This window comes from Bidens hawaiensis, unplaced genomic scaffold (genome assembly GCF_021521415.1).
Source record: "Bidens hawaiensis isolate Kalapana, Puna unplaced genomic scaffold, B.hawaiensis_p1.1 tig00013629_1, whole genome shotgun sequence".
NCBI classification, from domain to species: domain Eukaryota; kingdom Viridiplantae; phylum Streptophyta; class Magnoliopsida; order Asterales; family Asteraceae; genus Bidens; species Bidens hawaiensis.
In genome coordinates, this window is record NW_027492158.1 from 190,897 (window position 1) to 214,756 (window position 23,860).

At 33.9% G+C, this 23,860-nt stretch overlaps 2 protein-coding genes and 3 pseudogenes across 3 annotated transcripts; 3 read left to right on the forward strand and 2 right to left on the reverse strand.

Annotated features, from left to right (window-relative positions):
- The first annotated feature begins 788 nt into the window (after positions 1-788).
- On the forward strand, positions 789-1,807 carry LOC143544562 (auxin-responsive protein IAA1-like). The gene is made up of 4 exons (XM_077036644.1): positions 789-1,033; positions 1,297-1,481; positions 1,552-1,663; positions 1,738-1,807. Exons 1-4 carry the CDS (start codon positions 819-821, stop codon positions 1,805-1,807), a joined length of 582 nt encoding a protein of 193 aa, XP_076892759.1. The 5' UTR covers positions 789-818.
- Positions 1,808-5,861: 4,054 nt separating this feature from the next.
- On the forward strand, positions 5,862-6,681 carry LOC143544583 (protein CDI pseudogene; annotated as a pseudogene).
- Positions 6,682-12,305: 5,624 nt separating this feature from the next.
- Positions 12,306-15,765, forward strand: LOC143544584 (aromatic aminotransferase ISS1-like; annotated as a pseudogene). The gene is made up of 9 exons (XR_013137275.1): positions 12,306-12,398; positions 12,504-12,551; positions 13,102-13,230; positions 13,319-13,378; positions 13,456-13,623; positions 13,734-13,840; positions 14,309-14,367; positions 14,770-14,875; positions 15,345-15,765. The product of XR_013137275.1 is annotated as an aromatic aminotransferase ISS1-like (transcript).
- Positions 15,766-16,009: 244 nt separating this feature from the next.
- Positions 16,010-17,825, reverse strand: LOC143544585 (deoxypodophyllotoxin synthase-like). Its single transcript, XM_077036657.1, has 3 exons — positions 17,398-17,825; positions 16,462-16,783; positions 16,010-16,306 (listed from the first exon to the last, which is right to left on the reverse strand). The coding sequence occupies exons 1-3, from the start codon at positions 17,769-17,771 to the stop codon at positions 16,061-16,063; spliced, it is 942 nt and encodes a 313-aa protein (XP_076892772.1). The 5' UTR covers positions 17,772-17,825; the 3' UTR covers positions 16,010-16,060.
- A 1,342-nt stretch (positions 17,826-19,167) lies between these two features.
- On the reverse strand, positions 19,168-21,173 carry LOC143544586 (deoxypodophyllotoxin synthase-like; annotated as a pseudogene).
- Between the last annotated feature and the right edge of the window lie 2,687 nt (positions 21,174-23,860).

The following is a 23,860-nucleotide window of genomic DNA, read 5'->3' on the forward strand; positions in this document are numbered from 1 at the left end:
TACTGGCCGGCTGAACTGGTTATACTGGATTTTCGTAAGACCACCTGTATTTTGAGTCCGACATTTTTGGACGGTTTGCTAGAACATCATACCGCTGGTTTTTTAAAAGAATACCGGTTTAAACCGGCAAACTTGTTTTAAATCCAAAAGATTTTGGATATTTTTTGCAGCCCATAATTTTTTAGAATAACTTTTAACACAGCGGATAAAATTGAAACGAGTAAACACGATAAACGACGATTAGTTAATCAACCAATTTTGTATCATAGAAATCCATGTTGGTTTATTTACATCTTTTATAATTGAATAATTTTGTATACAAAGTATAAACTTTCTATCTGACTCGACCATTGTTCATATGTGACATTTGGTTCAAGTGTGATGTTTATTAATGTACTTTTAGGTTATTTTTTTGAGTTGAAAGTGTATTTATATGGAATTACAAGATAAATTATTTAACCCGGTTGAACCTCCAGAAACATTTCAGTTCAACCGATTGTACCATCTTTGAACTAAATCCGATACGATTAAAATACCTTTTTTAAAAGATTGGTTTTTATGATATTATTGCTCTAAAACAAACATGGCTACATATGATAATGATAATAAACCTTTTGAAATCCTCACCCCAAAAGGTTGCCATACAACCTTTTTTGATAACATGGACGAATCCTAACCGCTGTTGAACATCACACGTGTCAATGTTCCAATGGTTAGATTATCCATAATCTTTCTCTATATAACTTCATAAAGCTTCCATCCTCCCCTCTCACCCAACTAACCTTTTTTCAATACACAATTCAGTTTCACCAAACAAAATGTCATCAGAAACATCCAACATCACGTCGGAGCCAGCTACCGACACCACAATCACCGTCGGTAGCCTTAACATCAATGATACCGAGCTTACCTTAGGTTTGCCAGGTGAATATCGAAAATCAGTAGCGAAACGACGGTTTTCGGTTATAACCGATCTTAAATTGGGCGGAAATCACCGATCCAACTCCATCGTCACGAAAAATTCTGCCTCAAAGTAAGTTATATGATAATCTGTTTCACTCATATAAAATAACATCAATGTGACGCTAGCTCACTTCACATATATATTTATCTTTAGTAGGAGCTAGGTCCTAGACTTTAACCTAGGCAACGTCATATATTTATTTACAATATTTACAAGAGTTTTGAGAGTATTGTAACTTTACCGTTTAAAAGTATATATAAATAAACAACTTAATACTTGTTCGTTACTTGCAATTTATCACATGAACAAAATGACTAATATAAATTTGACAGGGAGCAATTGGTAGGATGGCCGCCGGTTAGATCTTACCGAAAAAACACGACGAAGAGCGATTGCAAGTACGTAAAAGTAGCGGTTGATGGAGCGCCGTATTTGAGAAAGGTAGATCTAGAATTATATTCCGGTTATCAGCAACTTATGTGTGCTTTTGAAGATCTGTTCTCTTGTTTAGCAATCAGTAAGTACATGTATTTCACAATTAAGTTATGATTTCAATGGTTACTTAACGTGTTGAATGGTTTGTGTAGAGAATGTATCGAACGAGATGAAGCTGATGGATCCTGTGAATGGTACGGAATACGTTCCGACGTATGAAGATAAAGATGGAGATTGGATGTTAGTTGGTGATGTGCCCTGGAAGTAAGTTTATTTTTCTAATAAATTGTCATTTAACACGTTTTTTTCGTGCTAAATTAGTTAACATGATTTTGTAGAATGTTCGTTGAATCGTGTAAACGAATAAGGTTGATGAAGAATTCACAAGTCACAACTAAACATAGTTAACTTTCTTCAAATATATTTCATATTTGTATGTTTTTCATAGTTTTTTGAGACAACTTTCTGATATATTTTGTTTTATTTTTTTAACGATGCAGAGTTGTTGAAGTGTTGAGCACTATGGGAGTAAGGTGTTTTGGAAGTGTTACGTTTCTTATCTTTTTGACCTCGTTATTAATTGTGTTCGTCGTAAGGTTATACTGTATAACATAACGTATAGCTAGCGTTATGTTATATTGTTATATAGCGTAATACACGATGGATGCGGGATAAGTATGAGACACAAAAGATAGAGAGAGCGGATTTCATGGCTTAGTTGTTTGTAGCTAGAGGAATGATGTATTTTTTTGTGTTGAATAGGAAACTAGTTAATTGAATAGGGATATTGTAGGAGTACATAAATTTCACATGATATGGAAGTACAAATGTTTGTTGATGTTTTAGATGTGCACAAACTGAGGGCCTCTTTTTAGGGTTTGTAAATTGGAAAAGCTTTATTGTACGTGTACCAGCATAGTACAATTGAATCTGTTCATGTTTTATACTTTTATGGTATTTAAAATCTAATTTAAATATGGACCTTTTATTTCTCAAACTTGTATAACGGAATTCGGGTTGGTATAGGATGGGCTTAAGCATGTTGATTTATTAAGGTATCAATTTGATTCGAAGTAGATAAATTTTGAATAATGTGGCTTGGATTCAAAACGAGTTGATTCAAAAGTATCACATGACTTGAAACTTTTTGTACAATTCGTTCAACTATATTTTTGTTGCTGAATCGAGAGGTTCGATGTGAAAAATCTAGGGTGTAAACAAGCGTAGTTGCTCGTTAGCTATTATACTCATGATGTATACCAGGCTATAAGCCGGTCTAAAAGTGGGTATACAAGGTAAAACCTCAACATTTTTAATTAGTGATGTAATATGGCAGGTGGTGTGTGTATCAAGCAAATCCTCATCATTTTTAAGGGGTATATGCTAAACCCTTAACTAAAATAAACAAGCAATCAATTAGGTGTTTGTAAACATCAAATAGCTTTTAGTCTTTTTATCTTATCATGATAAACCAACTATAAATACTACTGACATCTCGTTTGGTCATAACTCACATGTGTTACTTAATAATCGAGGAGATATTGAGATAAGATCATGACATTATTAGCACCTGCCTTTCTATGAAAACTTTCTTTTTTTTAAAAAGTAATAATAATAATAATAATAATTAATAGAAGTAGAAGTATGGTTAGGCCTAATCTTTCTACCGTTTAAAGAATTAATCTTAAAACCAACTGGGTACTGATAGCACTAGTTGATAAACCAAATTAAACTGATTCAATATGTTCAATACCGAACCAAATTTGAACCCAGTTTAGTTTCAAGCAAAAAAAAAAAAAAACCTGATTTGTAATGGGAGGGTGTTCATCAGTTTGTTGTCAAGTTGCTCAGCTTGGTTTCTTCGGTTTTGTAATGGGCTAGATATATGATTTCAGTCTCCTTGGTTAATCGAATTGAATGTATTAGACTTGAAAACTACTTATCTAGGTCGGTTTCGGATTAAAACTAAATATATAATGAGTTATGTTAATTGTTTTAAGACCATATATTTAACCATACTATAGTCACCCAAGATTATCTATTCAAATTTCAAAACGTGATTTAATATACTTTTTTTTAAAACTATTATCGAAGGTGGAGCAATAATAATATCATGATTCATGGAACTATGGAAGTACTAAACCTACCAATGGACTATGGTCAATTTGGATCAGATATGTTCGGGCTTTGGCTGGCCCGTTAAAGTAGTTGGGCTTTATGCATAGTTTATGAGGAGTTACGATGAGTAAATAAATTATAGAAACTAGAAAGTAAGGCCAATTTGTTCCAATCTTTAGTTCAGTTACTGTTTGATAAGATTATAAAGTAACTACTTTTAGGTATTGTACCTCGATACCCATCGTCGTGAAGGTTTTGGAATGCATATACAAACGAGCATATAAAGTAGTTATACGAAATAGTTTAACATCCTTGGCACCGTGCTTCAATTCCTAATCTTTAATGTCATGTTCTTGATGATTTATGAACGTAGGATATTTTTTAGGTCACATACTGTGTTAGTACTCTCAAGATATTTTTCTCTTTTGTTAACAAAAGACGAAAGAACCATCATAGTTACCTATTTCATTCTTCTTATATTTTACATTATCGACATCAATATATTTAGACCGTATTAAAATACCTTATATTTAAGCATCTAGCTAAGTTAATTGTTATGTTATTTGGGTGTAAATGCTTGTTAAAAGGTAAATTTTGTCCTAAATCCTAGTTTTTCAAAGCCCAAACAAAACATAAGTTATGGATCTGAAACAATAAACCATGGGTATCGTACTATCGTAGAATGAGTAACAAGTATTGTCTATTCCTATCTATGTGCGGCTTGGCGGTGTCTTCGAATCCAACAATTGTATCTGTTTAAAAGAACATCTAACTATTCTAATAAAGTAAAATAAATATAGACACTTGTTATGTTTTGGTTAATTCTTATAATTTTTTCCCTTCAAAACTAATATACCATAATATATGTAATAAATCAATAATTATTTATTTTCCTTTTACACTATATTTATATAATATTTATATATTTTTATAAATATAAATATTAACATATTATTTTACTATATATTTCAAAATATTTGGTGAATTCCAAAAATCAACAACAAATCATGTTTCTCGAACGAAAATTGTTTCGTGTTTTTTGTGGAACTTAAAATGATTTTATGGGTCAAAAGTTGGTAAACAGATTGTTTGGTATAACTACATTTAGATCAAAATTTGTTATAGGTCAAAAATGAAAATTTTGGGTATTTTTAAAAGTTTGAGAATGCAAAATAGATTTATCGTCAAATTTGTTATGGGTTCAAGTGTTGATTTTAAAATGTCAAAAGTATGAAAGTTAGAATTTTAAACATAATTCGGGTTTCAAATTTATTTTTAAGGGTATTTATTGAAATAATCAAAAGGTTCGGGATTTAGCAAATTGACTATTTTTCCCTCAAGTATTAAAATTTAAGAAAAGATTGCGAACACTTTCAACATGCCACCATGAGCCTATCAATGCTTTTAACTTTTATTAAGTTTGAAATGTTTATGTCAACATTAATTTTTCCTTCAATGGTGATCAGAACGTTATATGGGAAGCATGTCATGCAAAACTATGCTCAAATGAAACAAAATATTCACAAAATTGAATGAGTTAACATGTTATTTTTTATGTTGTTATTATGACAAAGTTGAGAAGCCATATGAAACTTATCAAAATCTTTTTCATGGTGTAGCTTAGAAAAACATAGTTTTTGAAGAATATCCATTGTTACAATTTAATGTTCTACTTTCCTTTGATTGGTGATAAATTGATAAATATATCAATAAAGGTAACACTCCTTTTGTATTTAGGCTGAGTGGTTATAACTACTATCGTATGAGAAGTCTTATTTCCAAAATTGATTCATAACCAAAATTCTTTCAATTATACATATATGACACATTGACACCGAGAATGAATTTTTCAATAGAAAGAAGCATTCTTGGCTACGTTTTTGCATGGACATTTTTTTATTAAGTTTATTTAAAAAACCATTTTGTGATATAAATAAAATCAATTTATGTACACATTGTATAGATAGAAGCATAGATATAATACATTTTTTTTCATATATGTTATGTAATTATTTGTTTTACTTATAATTTTATAATTTGAATTATCTCGTGTATGACATAGGCTCTAAAACTAGTTATTACATAGAGAGTTTTCCGGTTTTGTAATAAAAGATACGAAAATTAAAATATATTATTAAAGATTATAAAAGTGAAATAACATTTAAATTAAAAAAGAAAAAGACTTTCTTGTGTGTTGTGTGATTGCGTGAGTGAAAATGGGCTTAAATACACGGGCATCTTAACGCGTCTCTTTAATCCTTCATTTTCCGTCTGTCAATCTAGATCTACAATCTCTGTATCCTCCATCTTCAGGTACACTCAAATCTCACATTCTCCTCACACATTACCCAGATCCACTTCACGTAATGTCGGTGGATCCCGTTAAATCCACCCTCACCGTTAACGGCAATCACAATTCCACCAATGGAAACCCTAACCCTAACCCCAACCCAACCAAACCGTACCGGATCTACGTCGGCTACGATCCACGCGAACATGTAGCCTACGAGGTCTGCCGCTACTCAATCCTCAAACGATCTTCAATCCCCGTCGACATCATTCCAATCAAACAATCCGAATTACGCCAACAAAATCACTTTTGGCGCGAACGCGGCAAGCTCGAGAGCACTGAGTTCTCGTTCACCAGGTTCTTAACGCCGTTTCTCGCTGGCTACGAAGGCTGGGCCATGTTTGTGGACTGTGATTTCTTATATCTTGGTGATATTAAGGAACTGTTCGATCTGATTGATGATAAGTACGCTGTGATGTGCGTGCAGCATGATTATACTCCGAAAGAGACCACCAAGATGGACGGGGCTGTCCAGACGGTTTACCCGAGGAAGAATTGGTCGTCGATGGTGTTGTATAACTGCGGTCACCCGAAGAATAAGGTTCTGACGCCCGAGGTGGTGAATAAGGAGTCTGGGGCGTTTTTGCATAGGTTTCAGTGGCTCGAGGATCATCAGATTGGGTCGGTTCCGTTTGTGTGGAACTTTTTGGTTGGGCATAACCGGGTTGTGGAGGGTGATTTGAGCACGTATCCGAAGGCGATACATTATACGCTGGGAGGACCGTGGTTTGATGCGTGGAAGGATTGTGAGTTTGGGGATTTGTGGTTGAAGGAATTGGAGGAGTGTAAGAAGGTTGAGAATAACAAGATTTGATGTTGCAGATAAGGTGTTCGATGAAATGCAGGGTTCTAGTAAAGTTCAATATTTGTGATTTTTTTATTCGATTATGTGTTATTGCTTTGTAATGTCGAGTCTATTGCTTGGTTTATTCAACAATATCGGTTTTTATTTGTATGATTATATGTGATTTGGGCAAGATGGATTTTAGCAAACAGAGCTTGTGTAAGCATGTTTTGACATCAACAAACAATTTGCAAATTCGCTTTCTTGCATTCAAATGTTTCTTTATGAACAGCATGCTTTGGGCGGGCGTTCACGAGAAGGCGAACTTGCAACATGTTTGAACTGTCAACACAAATGCTGAATTAAGTTTGCAACTTTTGAGATTAATGGTTTTGTGAAGTTGAAAACTCTAAAGTATCATTAGTTAACTAAGGGGGTGTTTGGGATTGCTTATTTTCACCGACTTATAACTTATAAACTTTTTGAAAAGTAATAAGGTGTTTGGGATTGCTTATATTGTGAGAGGAAAAGTTTAATAAGTTATACTTTTGTAACTTATTAACTTAATGAAAAGTTATAAGATGGTAAAATAAGGAACCCCAAACTCCCCCTGACTACCTAATTTGATGTTAAACAGTCAAGAGGGGAGCTGCTGTCACTTGTAATTTGTGTAGTACTCTGATATATGGTTCTGCCATGTAGTTCAAGTAATATTATCTAGTTATCATATAAGTGAACATGTACAGCAAATTCAAAAAGGTTTTATCATACTTGAAAACTTGTGATGCATGTTTACCAATTATCAAACTTATTATTTTAAATGTCTGTATCTACATTTCAATACAATAACGTAATACAATAATTTATGTTAAATATTGAATAGAAAAACAATATCAGACAACCCAATTCTGAAAGCCCTAACGATCTACCAAAAACAAAATGAAAGTTACCTAAAGCCATCAGTACAAGCAATAAAATGAACCAAAATACAATCAAAATTACGTAAATGACATCTACCTTACCTGCAATTGTAAGTAAACTGAAGAAGCATAGCGACAACGACCAAGTAGAAAAGGAGTGATGACTGACGGTAGTGATGAATAAGTGGGTTTGGAGGTCCAAACACAGCCGTGTACAAAAAAACATTTCACATTGCACAACCCCTAATACACAAAATACTTGCAATGCAGAATGTACAACTACCTTAAACATAAACTTAGCTAAAATTGTAATATTATAAATAAATAAGTTAGGCGTCCCATATTGAAAAACAAAATACAAACACAAGCATAGGATCCCAAGTTCCCAACGAATCAATTTGCATATTCAATCTAGGTCTATACACTAGTAACAAAGTGCGTTACTTTAACGATATCGCATGTTTTGCATGTGACAATCACAACACCTTTAAAGATCACATGTCTAAAGTTGTTCTGATACAACATATTAAAAGTTACAACTACGGGTCAACTCTAATTTTGTAAATCTAATATTCCAAATGATTTAAACATGTTTTTTCCAACATGACTTGATGTTAAAAGTTATTTTGCACCATAATTTAATTATATTATTACATACATCTTACTAGGTTGCTAGCTAATCAAGTCCCTCTAGCAAAGAGCAGGTTCGATGGTTCGAATCCATTAAGGTGGTGTTCGTTTTTGCTTATAACATCTGCAGGAGACTTATGTCTGCGGGCGCGCAGACATAAGCCTCTGAAGACTGTTTGTTTTTTTTTTAAATAAGATCTGGAAACTGCTTTTATGGTCTTAAAAAAGAAACTATTGTTTAACTTCTTCACACATCTTCACACTTCTTAACATCCTACCAACACCCAATGTCCAACACCACCACCACCCATCGTGCGCTGCCGCCACCACCACCACCCACCACCACCGTTCGCCACCACTACCTTCCATTCACCGCCAACACCCACCGTCCGTCACCACCACCGTCCATCACCGCCACCACCCACCGTCCACTACCACCACCGTCCATCACCACCACCACCACCACCACCCACCCGTCGGCCACAACCATTGTCCACTACCACCACCCACCGTCCGCCACCACCACCACCATCCATCACCACCACAACCCTCGTCCACTACCGCCGCCACCACCAACACCGTCCACTACCCACCGCCATCACCGTCCATCACCACCACCACCCACCGTCCACCGCCCACCACAAACTATTTTAGTAGTTTACAGACGTTAAATGACTTCTATTTACTGTGATATGTATGATAGGTAACTAATTTTCAGCTTATGCAGACGATACCCAGTTTATAAAACAAATAGTATTATATTTTCAGATTGCAGACCTTCAGACCACATCTTCAGTTGCAGACATGAAATCAGATTATAGACAGTTTTTGTCTTCAAAAACAAACAGCACCTAAGTTTTCGTGTGATATCACCTATATTCTAATAAAGTAAAATAAATGTGGACACTTGTCATGTTTTGGTTATTTCTCATATTTTTTTCCCTTCAAAACTAATATACCCTAATATATGTAATAAATCAATAATTATTCACTTTCCTTTTACACTATATTTAATATCTATATATTTTTATAAATATAAATATTAACATATTATTTTACTATATATTTCAAAATACTTAGTGAATTCCAAAAATCAACAACAAATCATGTTTCTCAAATGAAAATTGTTTCGGGTTTTTTATGAAAGTTAAATTTGATTTTATTGGTCAAAAGTTGGTAAATAGATTTTTTGGTACAAGTTAACTACATTTAGGTCAAAATTTGTTACGGGTCAAAAATGAAAATTTTGAGTATTTTTAAAAGTTTGAGAATGCAAAATAGATTTATCGTCAAATTTGTTATGGGTTCAAAGTGTTGACTTTAAAATGTTAAAAGTATGAAAGATAGAATTTTAAACATGATTCAGGTTTCAAGTTTATTTTTAAGGGAATTTTTTGAAATAATCAAAAGGTTCGGGATTTGGCAAATTGACTGTTTTTCTCTCAACTATTAAAATTTAAGAAAAGATTGCGAACACTTTTGACATGCTACACCCATGCCTATCAATGCTTCTAACTTTTATCAAATTTGAAATATTTATGGCAATATTAATTTTTCCTTCAATGGTGATCAGAACGTTGTATGGGAAGCATGTCATCCAAAACTATGCTCAAATGAAATAAAATATTCACAGAATTGAATGAGTTAGCATGTTATTTTTTATATTGTCATTATGACAAAGTCGAAAAGCCCTCTGAAAGTTATCAAAATCTTTTCTATGGTGTAGATCAGAAAAACATAGTTCTTGAAGAACATCCATTGCTACAATTTAATATCCTATTTTCCTTTGATGGGTGATAAATTGATAAATATATCAATAAAGGTAGCGTCTCTTTTGTATTTAGGCTGAGTGGTTAGAGCTACTATCGTATGAGAAGTTTTATTTTTGAAATTGGTTCATAACCAAAATTCTTTCAATTATACATATATGACACCGAGAATGAATTTTTCAATAGAAAGAAGCATTCTTGGGTACGATTTTGCACCCGTATTTTTTTTTATTAAGTTCATTTAAAAAAATCATTTTGTGATATAAATAAAATCAATTTATATACACATTGTATAGATAAAAGTATAGATGTAATACATTTTTTTTCATATATGCTATATAATTATTTGTTTTACTTATAATTTTATAATTTGAATTATCCCGTGTGTGACACGAGCTCTAAAACTAATAGATCTATAAACAATCAAGATTCTCCATTTTTATAGAAAATAAAATAAAATACGGTTTTTCTTTACATGTATCCGAGAAATTGCTTTATTGTTGGCGCTGGAAGTTAAAATTTAATTGTTCATAACTTAGACTTTTCATTTTCTATTAAAACTTGAAAAACTTAATTGAATGTATGCACATGTGAGTGTAGGTGATTAGCTTTAAAACTCAAATCGCTAGAGAAATCAAACTTTTGATTTGAGTAAATTACGGTTTTTGTCCTTGTGGTTTGTTTAAATATGCGGTTTTAGTCTAATATTTTCAAATTTACGATTTTCATCCTTATGATTTCATTTCACTTGGAATTAAACCCAACCACACTAACGCCGTTAAGTACGGTCGTTAACCCCATTAGTTTGCCCCTCATATGAGGGGCAGTTTTGTCCTTTTTTACCCAAATACACCCCAACCCCTTATGTGAGGAGGGCTTGCAAATTAGGGTTGGGGTTTATTTGGTGAGAAAAAGGACAAAACTGCCTCTCACGTGAGGGGCATGCTGATTGGTTAACGACCAAACTTAACGGGGTTAACAAAGTCGGGTTTAATTGCAAGTGAAATGAAACCACAAGGACGAAAATCACAAATTTGAAACTATTTGACTAAAACTGCATATCTGAACAACCCACATGGATGAAAACCGCATATCTGGTCAGCCATTAGTAGGCGATTTTCAACTTGTTACCTATATCCTATTGCTAAATTATTTTGATTTAACCATTTAAGGTAAAACACAACCAAAACCGACCCATTTAAGAAAATGTTCAATTCAAAGACTTAAGTGACAACTATTAAGAGTAATATGTGACCCATAAGACTTTGCAGTTAATAAAGATAACAATTATTTAAAGTAAAGTTGTTTATAAACTAGAATATTCAATCGAGTTATGCAGGTTCTTATCAGGATTATCACAACAAATATTTGTGACATCTATATTGAGCACCACGTGTCATAGTGGCACTCTTGTTATTCTCGTCTCGCACTAATCAATTTGAGTTTTTATAATCAAGATGTCTCGTAAAATTTCTTTTCTGTCAATTTCCACTTCATCAATGGCTAAATTTATGAAACTAGGAAGTAAAAAACAAAGTTAACAATGATAGGTGTAAGGATTGAGCTTAACTTTTGAGCTTAGGCCATAATGCAGCTCATCCTCCCACAGCTACTCTTGAAGAGCCGTCTCTTTCATCCAACTTATCACGTCACGTCGGAATGGGCAGCCACATTGGAGACAGTCTAACAAGAATTCCACATATCATATGCTTGTGATAGTTTGGAATGTTAGGATTTGTGAAGGCTTTGAGTTAGCTTTGGGCTTGGGCTTAAATTGGTGAGAAGGAGAACAAGGACTTGGCCCGTTATTGTTTCTTGTTAATTAAGCCTTTAACTCCAGTTCATATCTTATAAATAACCCTGCTATGTAATTGTAATATTTACACTTAATCAATGAAATAACCTAATTGCAGCCCATGGAGTAGGTCCCCCGCGGGGACCAAACCACGTAAAATTCTTGTGTCGTGCTTTTCGTTTATATTTTCTGTTTTACCGTGTGTATAATCGTGTGTGCTTGTTTGTGTGTTGTTCTGCTGCGCCGCTTTGTTCCTAACACGGAAATCGTAAAAAACACGAATGACTAATATAAAAAAAAAAAAAAGTAAAGAAAGAAGAAATGGAACTAGCCTACTTTAATTTTATAATAATATAATAAACTAGGAAGAAAGTAATTTTATATGTAGGCTTGTTCAAGATTATATAATAGTTTCAGCAATTCACTGACACAGAGACTGGTTTTCAAATACATACATGCAATTCAGCAATGCTGTGTTACAGTGGTTCATCCTTTTTGCCATTATCTTGTAGTTAAAGTCTCAATCGGGCCAAGTTCCATAGCTCCAATTAAAGATCCGCAGACGAAGATATGGGTTGGTATGGAATGTTAGCAAGGAGGGCTTTATTAACCCAAACACCTGTCATGGTTCAGGTTCATTTTGCAATCCCAAATTGGGTTCTTGAATTGCTGTATTTTTTGTTTTATATGTAAAGTTGTGTGCTTTTAGGGATGCATGTGATGTTTTTATGTATGCAGATACAAGAATTGCTTAGAGGTGTCAAGGGCGCTACATCTCTAGCTCAGGTTATTATTATTATTTTCTACCTAATTTTATGAGCTTTGAATTGAGTTTGACAGACTTCAACAAACTTTTGAAGTTATTACTCCTATTTTCAAAATTCACAAAGATCAAATGAGATGCTTGAGCTTTGAGCTTTGGTAACATCTTTTATTTGCAAATTATTGGATTTAAAATCAGTGTTTTGAAGCATGAAATCCAAATTTTGGATTTAAAGTTGTATCATTTGGTTCAAAATAAAACTCTCTGTTGCCAGCATTGTTGTTTTTAACAGATGAACATTTCGAAAAAGAAAAGGATACATTTTACATTCGGTTTTCTTTTCCTCTTTGTTTCTACTCGGTTATTTTTACAAATATTGTTGGTGTTTGATTTCAAGAAAGTTACAAGCCCATTTTATAAAATTCGCAAAAAATGATGAAACACTTGAATTATAATTGAATTTCATCTGGTTCATACTAGAACTCTATGTTGCCAGAATTGTTGCTTCCACATTTGAGTTTTTAAAAAAAGTTTATTTGACTATTTTGCAATCCGTTTTTGTTGATAATACAGGGTGTTGTGTACTGGCAACCACCTAAACCAGGCTTAGAGAAGGTGCAAAAACTTGTGTGGGAGCCTTCAATTAGTCGTTATGGTGCCGATGAAGGTCTTCGAGAGCTTAGGGAAGCATTGACTAAAAAGGTCAAAATTTAAAATATATGAATTAACAATGTACCATTATACCCTTTATAATAATTAAATTCTTAATGGTTAAATATATATGGCGCAGTTGTGTGAAGAAAATAAGTTATGCAAATCTTCCGTGATGGTAACTGCAGGAGCAAATTAGGTATCTTTGTGCGAGTTTGATATTATTTAACGTGTATTTTTACATTTTCATGTTTCTTACCTATTTAATTGTTTTAGGCATTTGTGAATATTGTTCTTGCATTGTGTGATGCTGGGGATTCGGTTGTTATGTTTGCACCACACTACTTCAACGCGTGGCGTACATGGCCTTCCAGTTCCAGATGACAGGTGTTACCGATATTCTTGTGGGTCCTGGTGATCCAGATACGCTTCATCCTGATCCAGGTTGAAGCTTTATTATATAATTTAAATACTCTCAAGTTACTTTCTTTTACCCAAATAGTTTCTAAGACTTGTTCATGGCCTTATTTATTCCCAATTTGATGAATGCTTAGATTGGCTAGAAAAAACTTTGCGGGAAACCAAACCTACTCCAAAGCTAGTTACAGTTGTTAATCCGGGGAATCCTTCTGGAACTTACATCCCAGAACCCCTTCTAAAGGTACTCTCACCCCCCCCCCCTCTCTCTCTTTCTACGTGTGTGTGTGGATGTTAATTTAAGAACCAATAATATGTTGAGAATGGCAAGAACCGTTTTAATGCGTGTACTATGTTGACTAGAATGCATATAAATTTCAGGATTTCGGTATTTATTATTTAAAAATACGGTATTCGTAGTCTTTTGTCTAAATGCATATGTGCACATACACTATATGCACATGTATTTTATACTTTTATTTGTAGAAATTCAGGAGAGAGGAGATAAAAACAAAGTAAGAGCAGAGAAAGAGAAACAAACAAATTTCTTTTTTCAATTTTACCTTTTTAATTGATGCGCTATGCACACTTGGTTATATAGTTCTTGCGGTTCTCAAGATAATACTAACTCTAAAATGAGCGTATCTTTATATATAGTGCGTGATAATGCCATGATAATTTTAATGATATTTAAGCCATTGTATTTTTCTAGAAAATATCAAATATCTGCATAACTGCTGGATGTTGGCTTGTTGTAGATAACACATACGAGTAAGTGATTTTGTTCGTCGAAGTATATATTTGATGTTAACAATCACATGCACAAATATGCACATCCTTTAGTCATTTGACCACAACCAATTTACTCTAACCATTTCTAAAATTTCATTAAAAAAGTTGTGCATTCAATTATTTTTAATTAACTTAATGATCCATATTCTTGAATGGAAGTGAGTGTAAATCAATTTAGAAGGTTGTAAAGAGTGTACTTTGGCCGACCTCAAACCGCTTAACATGTTCCCTTTTTAGCTCTATTTTAAATTTTACGTGTTCAACATGTTGTGAATATAATATAACCCGAATTGGCCAATTTAACATAAAAAGTTTGGAATCACCTCGTCTTGTCGTCTTTTATTTGTTGGAAACTTGGAATTTAATTATTACAATAAACAGGTATTTTATGTATGATGGTTTGAAGCACTCTTGCATTGAGGGAAATCACATTGTCAACATTTTTTCTTTCTCAGCTTATGGGATGATGGGTTGGCGAGTTGGATACGTAAGCATCACCTTATTGTTGCATGAATGATATGTGTTTATGATCCAACTTCATTCTTTTTCTTTTTGTGGGGTAGACGTGGCAATATGAGCGGGACAGCGGGTTGGTCTAGTTGGGTAATAGGCTAAAACGGGTTTAGGTCAAAATGAGTAGCATGGTATAAACGAGTTAATTTCAACAGGTCTAAAGCAGTACTTGTTGTCCAAAGATTTTTTTTACTAAACTATAAGTTTGTTAATATGATGGAAAAAGTTATACTTAATCACGAGTAAGTCCCTGGACGTTGTTTTTGCATGAATGGATCCATAGACTTTTGAAATTCAACATAAAAGTCATTTAAACAAAGTTTAGGGACTTACTCATGCAAAAGAGGGTTTAAGTTTGGAAAGCCGAATGATATAATCATGCAAAAAAGGTCTTTATGTTAGAAACAGTTTCTTAAAGCATACTCTAAAATTGTGTAATTCAGATAGCATTTCCTTCTGAAGTTGAAGGTTTTGCACAACTCCTCCTTAAAATCCAAGACAACATACCCATATGTGCTTCAATAATCTCACAAAGACTAGCCCTTCACGGATCAGGTCAACGATCTGGTTAAGAACGGCCAACTTCTTGTTGATGCATTATCACCATTAGGGCAGGGCGCGGTCAAAGGTGGAGAAGGGGCCATTTACTTGTGGGCCAAGTTACCTAATAAGCTCATTGGTGACTTTGAGGTGGTCCGTTGGCTCGCTAACAAGCATGGCGTGGTTCTAATCCCAGGCAGTCTGTGTGGGTGCCCGGGTCACGTTAGGATTTCGTTTGGTGGTCTGGTGGAGAATGATTGTCGGCTTGCATCCGAGAGGTTGAAGCGAGGGTTGGAAGAATATGTCAAAGATGGAATGATTTGACTTTGATATCTAGTGTTGTGGTTCAGTAACAAGGAAGTCTAAAAGGTTGAATTTTTACAATCAATGGAAAGTTTATAATGAAATTGAAGTTCTCTTTAATTTATTTTTTTTGGTTTTTCTAGATATTCATATGTTGAATTTTTACAATATGTGTTGGAACTTTTGAACCACACAGAGGTTATACATTCATACAGTGATTAATTCTTTTAACAAAAGGAAACAAGAAACAACAAGCATAATAGATGTGATCAAACAAATATGGTTCTTTCAGAACCAATAATATGTCGAGAACTGCTCAAATTCCACAGTAGGTTTTGATGGGGCACTCTGAGTTAACCCCTTCAGGAGTGTAATAGAATTGCATATACTCGTAATTGTCGAATGCACGAAACTTTAATGGGTGGTCTTTGTCGACGAGTTGTTGAGGTACCTGTATGATGTGATCCCTGATAGACGCAAATAGCCCCAGTACATATCTGTCGTTGTCTCCCGTCATCATCACCCTGTGAGTTGGCGCTTCAATTCTTCCGTTTGTCCATGCCTAATAAAGAGAGAAAAACACCATCAGTCACAAGTTCATAGTTCCCTCATAAAAAACTGGCGGGTTAGTCATTTGATCAATCCATTTCCATTTGTCTATGTGTGAGATTTTACCGGGTACATCTGATTGTTTAATATATATAAAGTATAAATTACCATGAAAGCATCTGCTGCCATGACTACAAAAGACGACGATGGATATTCAACTTCAATCCATTCCCCATCTTTGGTCATTATCTCCAAACCATTTACTTCATCTTGATGAAGATAAGTCATGAAGCATTTATCGGTGTGCGGAAGAATTCCCAACGTTTTCTCGTTCCCTGTAGCATGTAGGTATTTCGTCGGTTTAAGAAGATAGGTTGTCGACCCACGAATCGGTTCATAGTGTTCCTCTATACCATAACTCTCGGCTATCATTTTCATCACTATCTTGTCTAGTTCGGCTACAGCCTTTGAGTACATCAACACACTTTCACTGAAACATCAAAACCAAACAAATCATAATTTTATGTGTAATATCAGATACAAACAGGGCCTGCAGGGTGGAACCAAGGTAGGCCATAAGCTGTTAAAGAGCAGACCCGAGCCCAACCGAGCCAGGTTGGGCACGAGATCAACTCGTTTATCTTAACAAGCTGAAATGTTTAGCTCGAGCTTTGCTCGTAAAAGTGGAGCCTACTAGTTTATTTTTTGACTAAATTAATTTTATATTTTTACACACATGCATAAACTAAAAGATAATATTTTTAACATACACATAATGCAGAATTAATAAAGAGATGAAATATATAATTTATAGATATTGAAAATTTGGGTTTTTAAAATTAGCCAGCGAGCCTGCTAAGCAAACCGAGCTTTTCTTGGCTCGGGCTCAATCTTTTACAGACCAAGCTTGCTCAACTTGGCTCGTTCACAAACTAGCCGATTTCAAGCAAGACACGAACTTTTTGAACAACTCTAAACCAGGGGGCAATAACCCGAATCACTTGACTTTTTTTTTCCTTATAAAGTTCAAGAAAACATTAGTTAAGTTTTGGTTCCACCACATATAAAGCGGTAAAATGATATGATATTAAAAATAAAACGTACAAGAAACTTTGATTTCCAGAAGGCCACATGAGTTTTGTGAAACTCTCAACTCCTTCATTAGTAGTTGCATTTTCAATGCCTAGGCTTTCATAAAGAGGAACCATGGGTTGTTGCCCGATATAACCATTATATGGCGTACTTAAAATGTTTAAAGCTTTTACTTCAGTAGGAAGATCAAATAATTCTTGCGATGCAAGGAAAGTTGCATCATGAAGTTCACGAGACACTCCATCAAACACTGCTATGAAACACCCGAATTCTTCAAGTGCGCGTCTAACTTCACCGCACTTTGTAACCCAAGAACTTGAATTTAAGTTTAAACTTTTTAAAGATAAATCAATAACTGGAAGCTTGGGCTGTGTTGAGGAACCCATTATGCCACTAGATCTCTCTCTATAGTAGGCTTATCAGAGAGTGCGCGTGTGTATATATATTACACTCACACTTCATAGTGCATAACTACAAACAGAAAATGTTAAGAATATATTAAATAATCAGATCTTATGCTAGACCAGGACCAGTAGTTCTTATCATTCACATTTTTTATGGCTCGATATGTTGGACGATAGTGATGTTAATTTAAACAATCAATTTGCATGATGACTTTTATTATAGTGCATACAAAAAACAGCTAAATGATCAATTTTCTGCTCCACTGCCGGCCAAATGATCATGTTCTTTAGTTAAGCGAATAACTATAGAGTTGTCTACACATATTTGGTCTCACTTCTAGTAAATAATTATCAATATAACCACTTGTTTCACAAATCAATTTGTTTGAACTTTGGATGCTAGCTTCTTGACTGATTGAAGCTTGCTCGTTATCTCATTAAAGCGACGTATTTTACATCATTGTCTATACTTGGTAATCCGCTGTATTCATGTAATCGATCAATCAAATATTTCACTTGATCCTAATGATCACAAGGTGGTGAACATGAGAAGTATGAAGTCCATGCTTATCACATCAAATTAATAAAAGTCTTCCTTGTCCAAGTTGTCACTCTTCACTCCCTTCCCGAGTGATCTTGCTGATCTAACGTGTACGAAAACAAAGCATGCCTGAGCATAATGCTCAGCATACGAATTAATAATAGAAATACAAACAATAATCACAAGTGATACGATAAGAAAATATGTCAGATTAAATATCAAAACAGAAAGTAACATTAAAACAAGGTGGTTAATTAATCAACTTCTCCCAATGCATTTTTTACACAAACCTTAATACATTACTATTGACTGTAAACGATAGCAGTTACAGTCACTCAATGGATATGCTCGCCTTTGGAATGAAGATGGATGAACAGGCACTTGAGCCTGGAACTGATGAAATTCGGGTAAAACAAGGAACCGGTCACTATACCGGGGGGCGAGACATGACCGCGACTTAAGATTCAAGTACCGTTGAAAAGACTAAAGGAACGGGGGAATGACTACCTGTAATAAAGCACAGGCTAATACGAGCCGACCAGAAGAAGCAAGGCTTTAGATTACCAGATCCTGGACACAATCTTCCTAGAGATGGAGAGCCCCTGCCTTTTCTAGCCTCTCCTTCTTGCTTGCTTACCTAGCTCTTGTCTTAGTGACTCTTCCTCTTTTCTAGGTTTTTCTGAGGGTAGATTTTTCATTTGCCAGAACAAAGGGAAACAAGTAACACGTCTAAGCATACACATAGTCCATAGATATGATTAAACAATGGTGTCACATTGGATTTGAACAATACACAATTAAGATATATGTATAAATTTCTGGTTGAATATTGGTGCTTCAAATTCCACAATAGGTTTTGATGGGGCGGTCTGAGTTAGTCCCTTCAGGAGTGAACTGCATATACTTGTAATTATCAAATGCACGAAACTGCAGCGGGTGTTCTTCATCAACGAGTTCTTGAGGTATCTGTATGATGTGATCTTTGATAAATGCAAATAGTCCCAGTGAAAATCTTTCTTTGCCCCCCTCATCATCACCCTGTGAGTTGGCGATTCGATTCTTCCATTTGTCCATGCCTAATGAACACCACATTCATACGTGTACAATCGAACTTGCTATCAATGTTTTGAAACCAGACTTGTAGCTATCTATCTTTTTGGATTGCAAATACTTTCATAGATTATTAATGTGAGGTTGCGAGAAATATTTAATCGAGACTTATAACCTAAGTTTTTTGTATTATTATACCCTTAGACCTTAGTATTTTAGCTAGTCGGTTAAGGGTAGTCATTAATTAGTTATTTGGTAGTTAAATAACTACCGCCATGTGTTTGTGTGCAAAATCATCATACAATGATTATATTTGGTGCAGATATCCTGCAGAGGTCTCAAGATATATAAAAAATGAATTGATAACAAATTTTAAAGAGAGTATTTAAAAAAATATATAAAGTATAAATTACCATGCAAGCATCTCCTGCCATGGCTACAAAAGAGGAGGGTGGATAATTAACTTCAATCCACTCCCCATCTTTTGCCTTAATCTCCAGACCATTTACCTCATCTTGATGAAGATAAGTCATCACACCTCTATCGGTATGTGCAACAAGCCCCAAACTTTTCTCATTCCCTTGAGCGGGTAGGTATTTCGCCGGTTTAAGAAGATAAGTGGTCGATCCACGCATAGCTTCATAGTGTTCCTCTATTCCATAACTTTTTGCTACCATTTTCATCACTATGTGATCAAGTTCTGCTACAGCATTCGAGTACATCAACACACTTTCACTGAAACATGAAAATCAAACAAATTATTGCTTGATCAATATCAGTTATAAAACTGGTTAGTTTATTATTATTATTATTGTATTAATAGGTGGTTTATGAACAAGGATGGTACATATAGATATTGTTTAGAAATTGTATATTTAGGCAGTTCGCTACGCCTATACACGACTAGGAGAAATCCAAATATTTTGGTGAAACGTGAAAAGCTTGTTAAGTTTGGTCTAAAATTCAAGTTTGCCTCCCACCCAAGAAAACTTGCCAAGTTTGTTTATAGATGGACAAGAAGTTGCATAAAGCATCTACAATTGCAATGCCTGCAGAACTGGATCGGATAACGAGCTGGTCACCTTACTGGTTCACTGGTCGGATCAGTTGGATGGAAGTTAAGAACTGTAAAACATCATAAATAATAATAAAAAAAACTAAAATTACACACATATATGTGTATGTGTGCGCGCGTGTAAAATACAATTTTATCAAACTAAGAAACAATTAATTATGTTTTGATATGAATTTTCAATTTTAACAAACTTATTATAAATAAAATTGGGAGTCTCTAGTAATAAATGATTTATAAAATGAGATATTAAAGGAAAAATTAAAAAATATGGAAATTCGGACGGTCGGTTCACGAGTCTATGCATATGCTTAACCGATCACCAGTCTTGTTTCTAAACAACATATTTCCACAAGAATTTCAAGTAATCTATGAGTGTTGTGAATCTTTCAGATTCTTCTTTAATAGTTACATCTTCAATGCCTAAGCTTTCATAAAGAGGAGCCAAGGGGTGTAATTTCCCAGAATAACCACTATATGGTGTCTCTAGAATGTTTAAAGCTTTCACTTCAGTAGGAAGATTAAACAATTCTTGCGATGCAACGAAAATTGCATCGCGAAGTTCGCGAGACACTCCATCATACAAGGCTACGAAACACCCGTATTCTTCAAGTGCACGTCTAACTTCACCGCACTTTGCAACCCAAGAACTTGAATTCAAGTCTAAACCTTTTAAAGATAAATCGATAATCGGAAGCTTGGGCTGTGTTGGGGAACCCATTGCTTCACTAGGTCTGTATGAGAGGGTTTTGTTATAAGTGACAAAATGTAGTTATAATAAGTTATAACCTTGGAACCCTTTATAAATTGATGGGTTCCTAGTAGCATGGATGACTGGACTCTTAAACTCTTTGTTAAGAATTAATATTTAAATAATCAAATCTAATACCAGACCTTCTTGTTATATTGTGTTCGGGTTTATACGTGTGACACATTTTAGGTTCGTGTCTTGTTAGACCCACTAACTTGCAAACACATGACCCATTTAATACCACTAAATTATTGTGTTTTGATATGTTTGAGTACAAAACAGCCTAATAACTTTATGTTCAATTCTCGGCCTAGTGTTGAGTGATTTTGTTCTTTAATTAGCTAATTAAGTGAATGAGGACATAAAAGTTCGTTAGCTATTTGAACCAATGCCGTTTTTGAAGATTATACTTACATATATCCAATGAAACAATTAGGCGGTTCACGTTAATGAAGCAGTGTGCTTCAACATTTCACAAACACGTACTTTTAATGAACAATCCCAGACACACTCGAAGTCTTATTGTTTGTACTTTCTTCATACAAATAATAAGCGATTTTGAGTGTGTTTATTACTAAAGATATTAATGGAAATAAGTAGAAGTACACATACATACAGTAGATATATATCAACATCAACACCGGTCCAATTAAAATAGAAATGAGGACTAGGTATCCGCATGTCTAATTTAACAACTAAATAATCGTAGTTTATTAGTATAATGTGAAGTGGTCTTGTTCTTTGGTTAAAGCTAGTAGCCATTATTCATTAACATGGTGTAATGTATTAATAATATTGCGAAAGTCACTAAAATAAATATTTGAAATAAATATTTGATCGGTACAAAATGAACGGAGATAAACTAATCAAAAACAAATATAAGATTTTGTCACATATCGATTTTATCCTTCACTTAATACAAAAAACAATAAATAAAAAGTATAAAAGAATATAGCTGGAAAATCTAAAATTTCTTTTCATTTCAACTCACAATACATAAAAGCTTTAATTTAATTTTCATTCACTTAGACTTTGAAGCACAAATTACATTAGACCATCACTAGTGTAACGCACTAAACCCAGAAACGTGTATAATCACCTACCATATCAAATTTCACAAATGCATCCAAAACATTCATTTTCTCTTCAACCTTACAAACATTAATGCATTTTGAAATAAACTAGAAAAAAAAGGGCTTTCAATCTACTGGGCCCACCACATTTCAAAGCACATAGGTATTGCATTTTGACAAAGTGCAATCTTCAACAATGCGTATGGAACATTGACAAAATGCAATCATGAACTCTCAATGCTTCGCGAAGCATTTGTATGGCTACCTAGGTCTGTCGGAACAGTGGCCACCGTTTCACTAAAAGATATACGGCCATCGTCTTTGTCCTAGGTCACGCCCCTGAGTGGGTATAGATAGCCATGATCCGCATTAGGAATTCACGTGACATTTTTTTTTTTTTTTGTTCTAAGGAGTTCATGTTTATTTTGTATAAGTTAAACATTGTACGGTTGGTTTAAAACCAGGTTCCGTATCAATACTTAAATTTACCAACTGCGTATGTAATTACTAGACCAAGTCTCGCTTAATGATATATTTCTTCTAGAACTCTTACAAGTTGTTTAAATAGTTATATTAAAATATAAAATGTATAAAATCTGACACTTAAAAAGTCAAAATATTCAACATTAAAGGATAGACAAAAGAAATGTAATGACGAACTCACTATCTTTTTTGTGTATGCAATATCAAATATTGAAAAGTCGTTTAGTTTTTTTTTTATGTTTTCTTATTATTAGTAATAGTATCCTAAATAAAGAGTACAGTGGTCAACGTTAATATTCACAATTTCACATGATGCCAATGTAAGAAAATGAAATCATAAGAATGAAAATGCTAAAAAAGTTTGTTTTTAAACGAAAATAATACAACTTAGTAAGCTACATTGACGAAAATGATATTTTACTCTTAAATAATATTTTACTAGTTTAAGTTGGCACATTTTTCTTGCACCGGATGAAGTTAATAAATATCTGAGATATTTTGAAGCAGCCACAACAACATATTCCTCCATTTTCTATGGTCGGTTAATTATCTACTTGTGATCATAATTGAGACTGTAACTTTAGTTTTTATATTTATATTCAACTTTTCTTCTTTGACACTTCTAGAAAGTTGAATTTTTATGGACTTAATTATTGTATATTTTTAATATGAACTATTATATATTGGAAAATTCCAAAAATAAGCATTTATGAAAACAAATTTCTAGTTTTAGATACCATTTGTAAAAAATTTCAGAAATAGGTTTTATAAACTAGTTGTGACGAGTAATTTGTAGAAACCAATTAGAATTTGTCACGTGTCCTTAAACTAACCGTAACGAGCAAGTTCACTAATCATTTACTTGTCATGAATAAATAAGTTTCATGCCTCGTAATCAACGTCCACGAGTAATTTATAACTTATTTAGTTGTGACGAGTAGATTATAAGGTTAAAATAGTCGTGATGAGTTAACTACTAATAAACTACTCGTGTAGGGAATGTAAACCGGGTAAACTAGTCGTCGCGACTAAAGGACTTATGAATTACTCGTCGGTGTTGAGTACGAGGCATAAAACTTATTTAGTCGTGACGAGTAAATG

What these genes read in the sequence shown, in the direction of transcription:
- LOC143544562 (XM_077036644.1), top strand. Translation starts at nt 819, where the DNA reads ATGTCATCAGAAACATCCAACATCACGTCGGAGCCAGCTACCGACACC. An exon ending in ACGAAAAATTCTGCCTCAAA is followed by an intron (nt 1,034 to 1,296) that starts GTAAGTTATATG and finishes TAAATTTGACAG; the next exon opens with GGAGCAATTGGTAGGATGGC. An exon ending in GTTCTCTTGTTTAGCAATCA is followed by an intron (nt 1,482 to 1,551) that starts GTAAGTACATGT and finishes TGGTTTGTGTAG; the next exon opens with AGAATGTATCGAACGAGATG.
- LOC143544585 (XM_077036657.1), bottom strand. Translation starts at nt 17,771, where the DNA reads ATGGGTTCCTCAACACAGCCCAAGCTTCCAGTTATTGATTTATCTTTA. An exon ending in TCTGGAAATCAAAGTTTCTT is followed by an intron (nt 16,784 to 17,397) that starts GTACGTTTTATT and finishes TTGATGTTTCAG; the next exon opens with TGAAAGTGTGTTGATGTACT. An exon ending in TGGCAGCAGATGCTTTCATG is followed by an intron (nt 16,307 to 16,461) that starts GTAATTTATACT and finishes TCTCTTTATTAG; the next exon opens with GCATGGACAAACGGAAGAAT.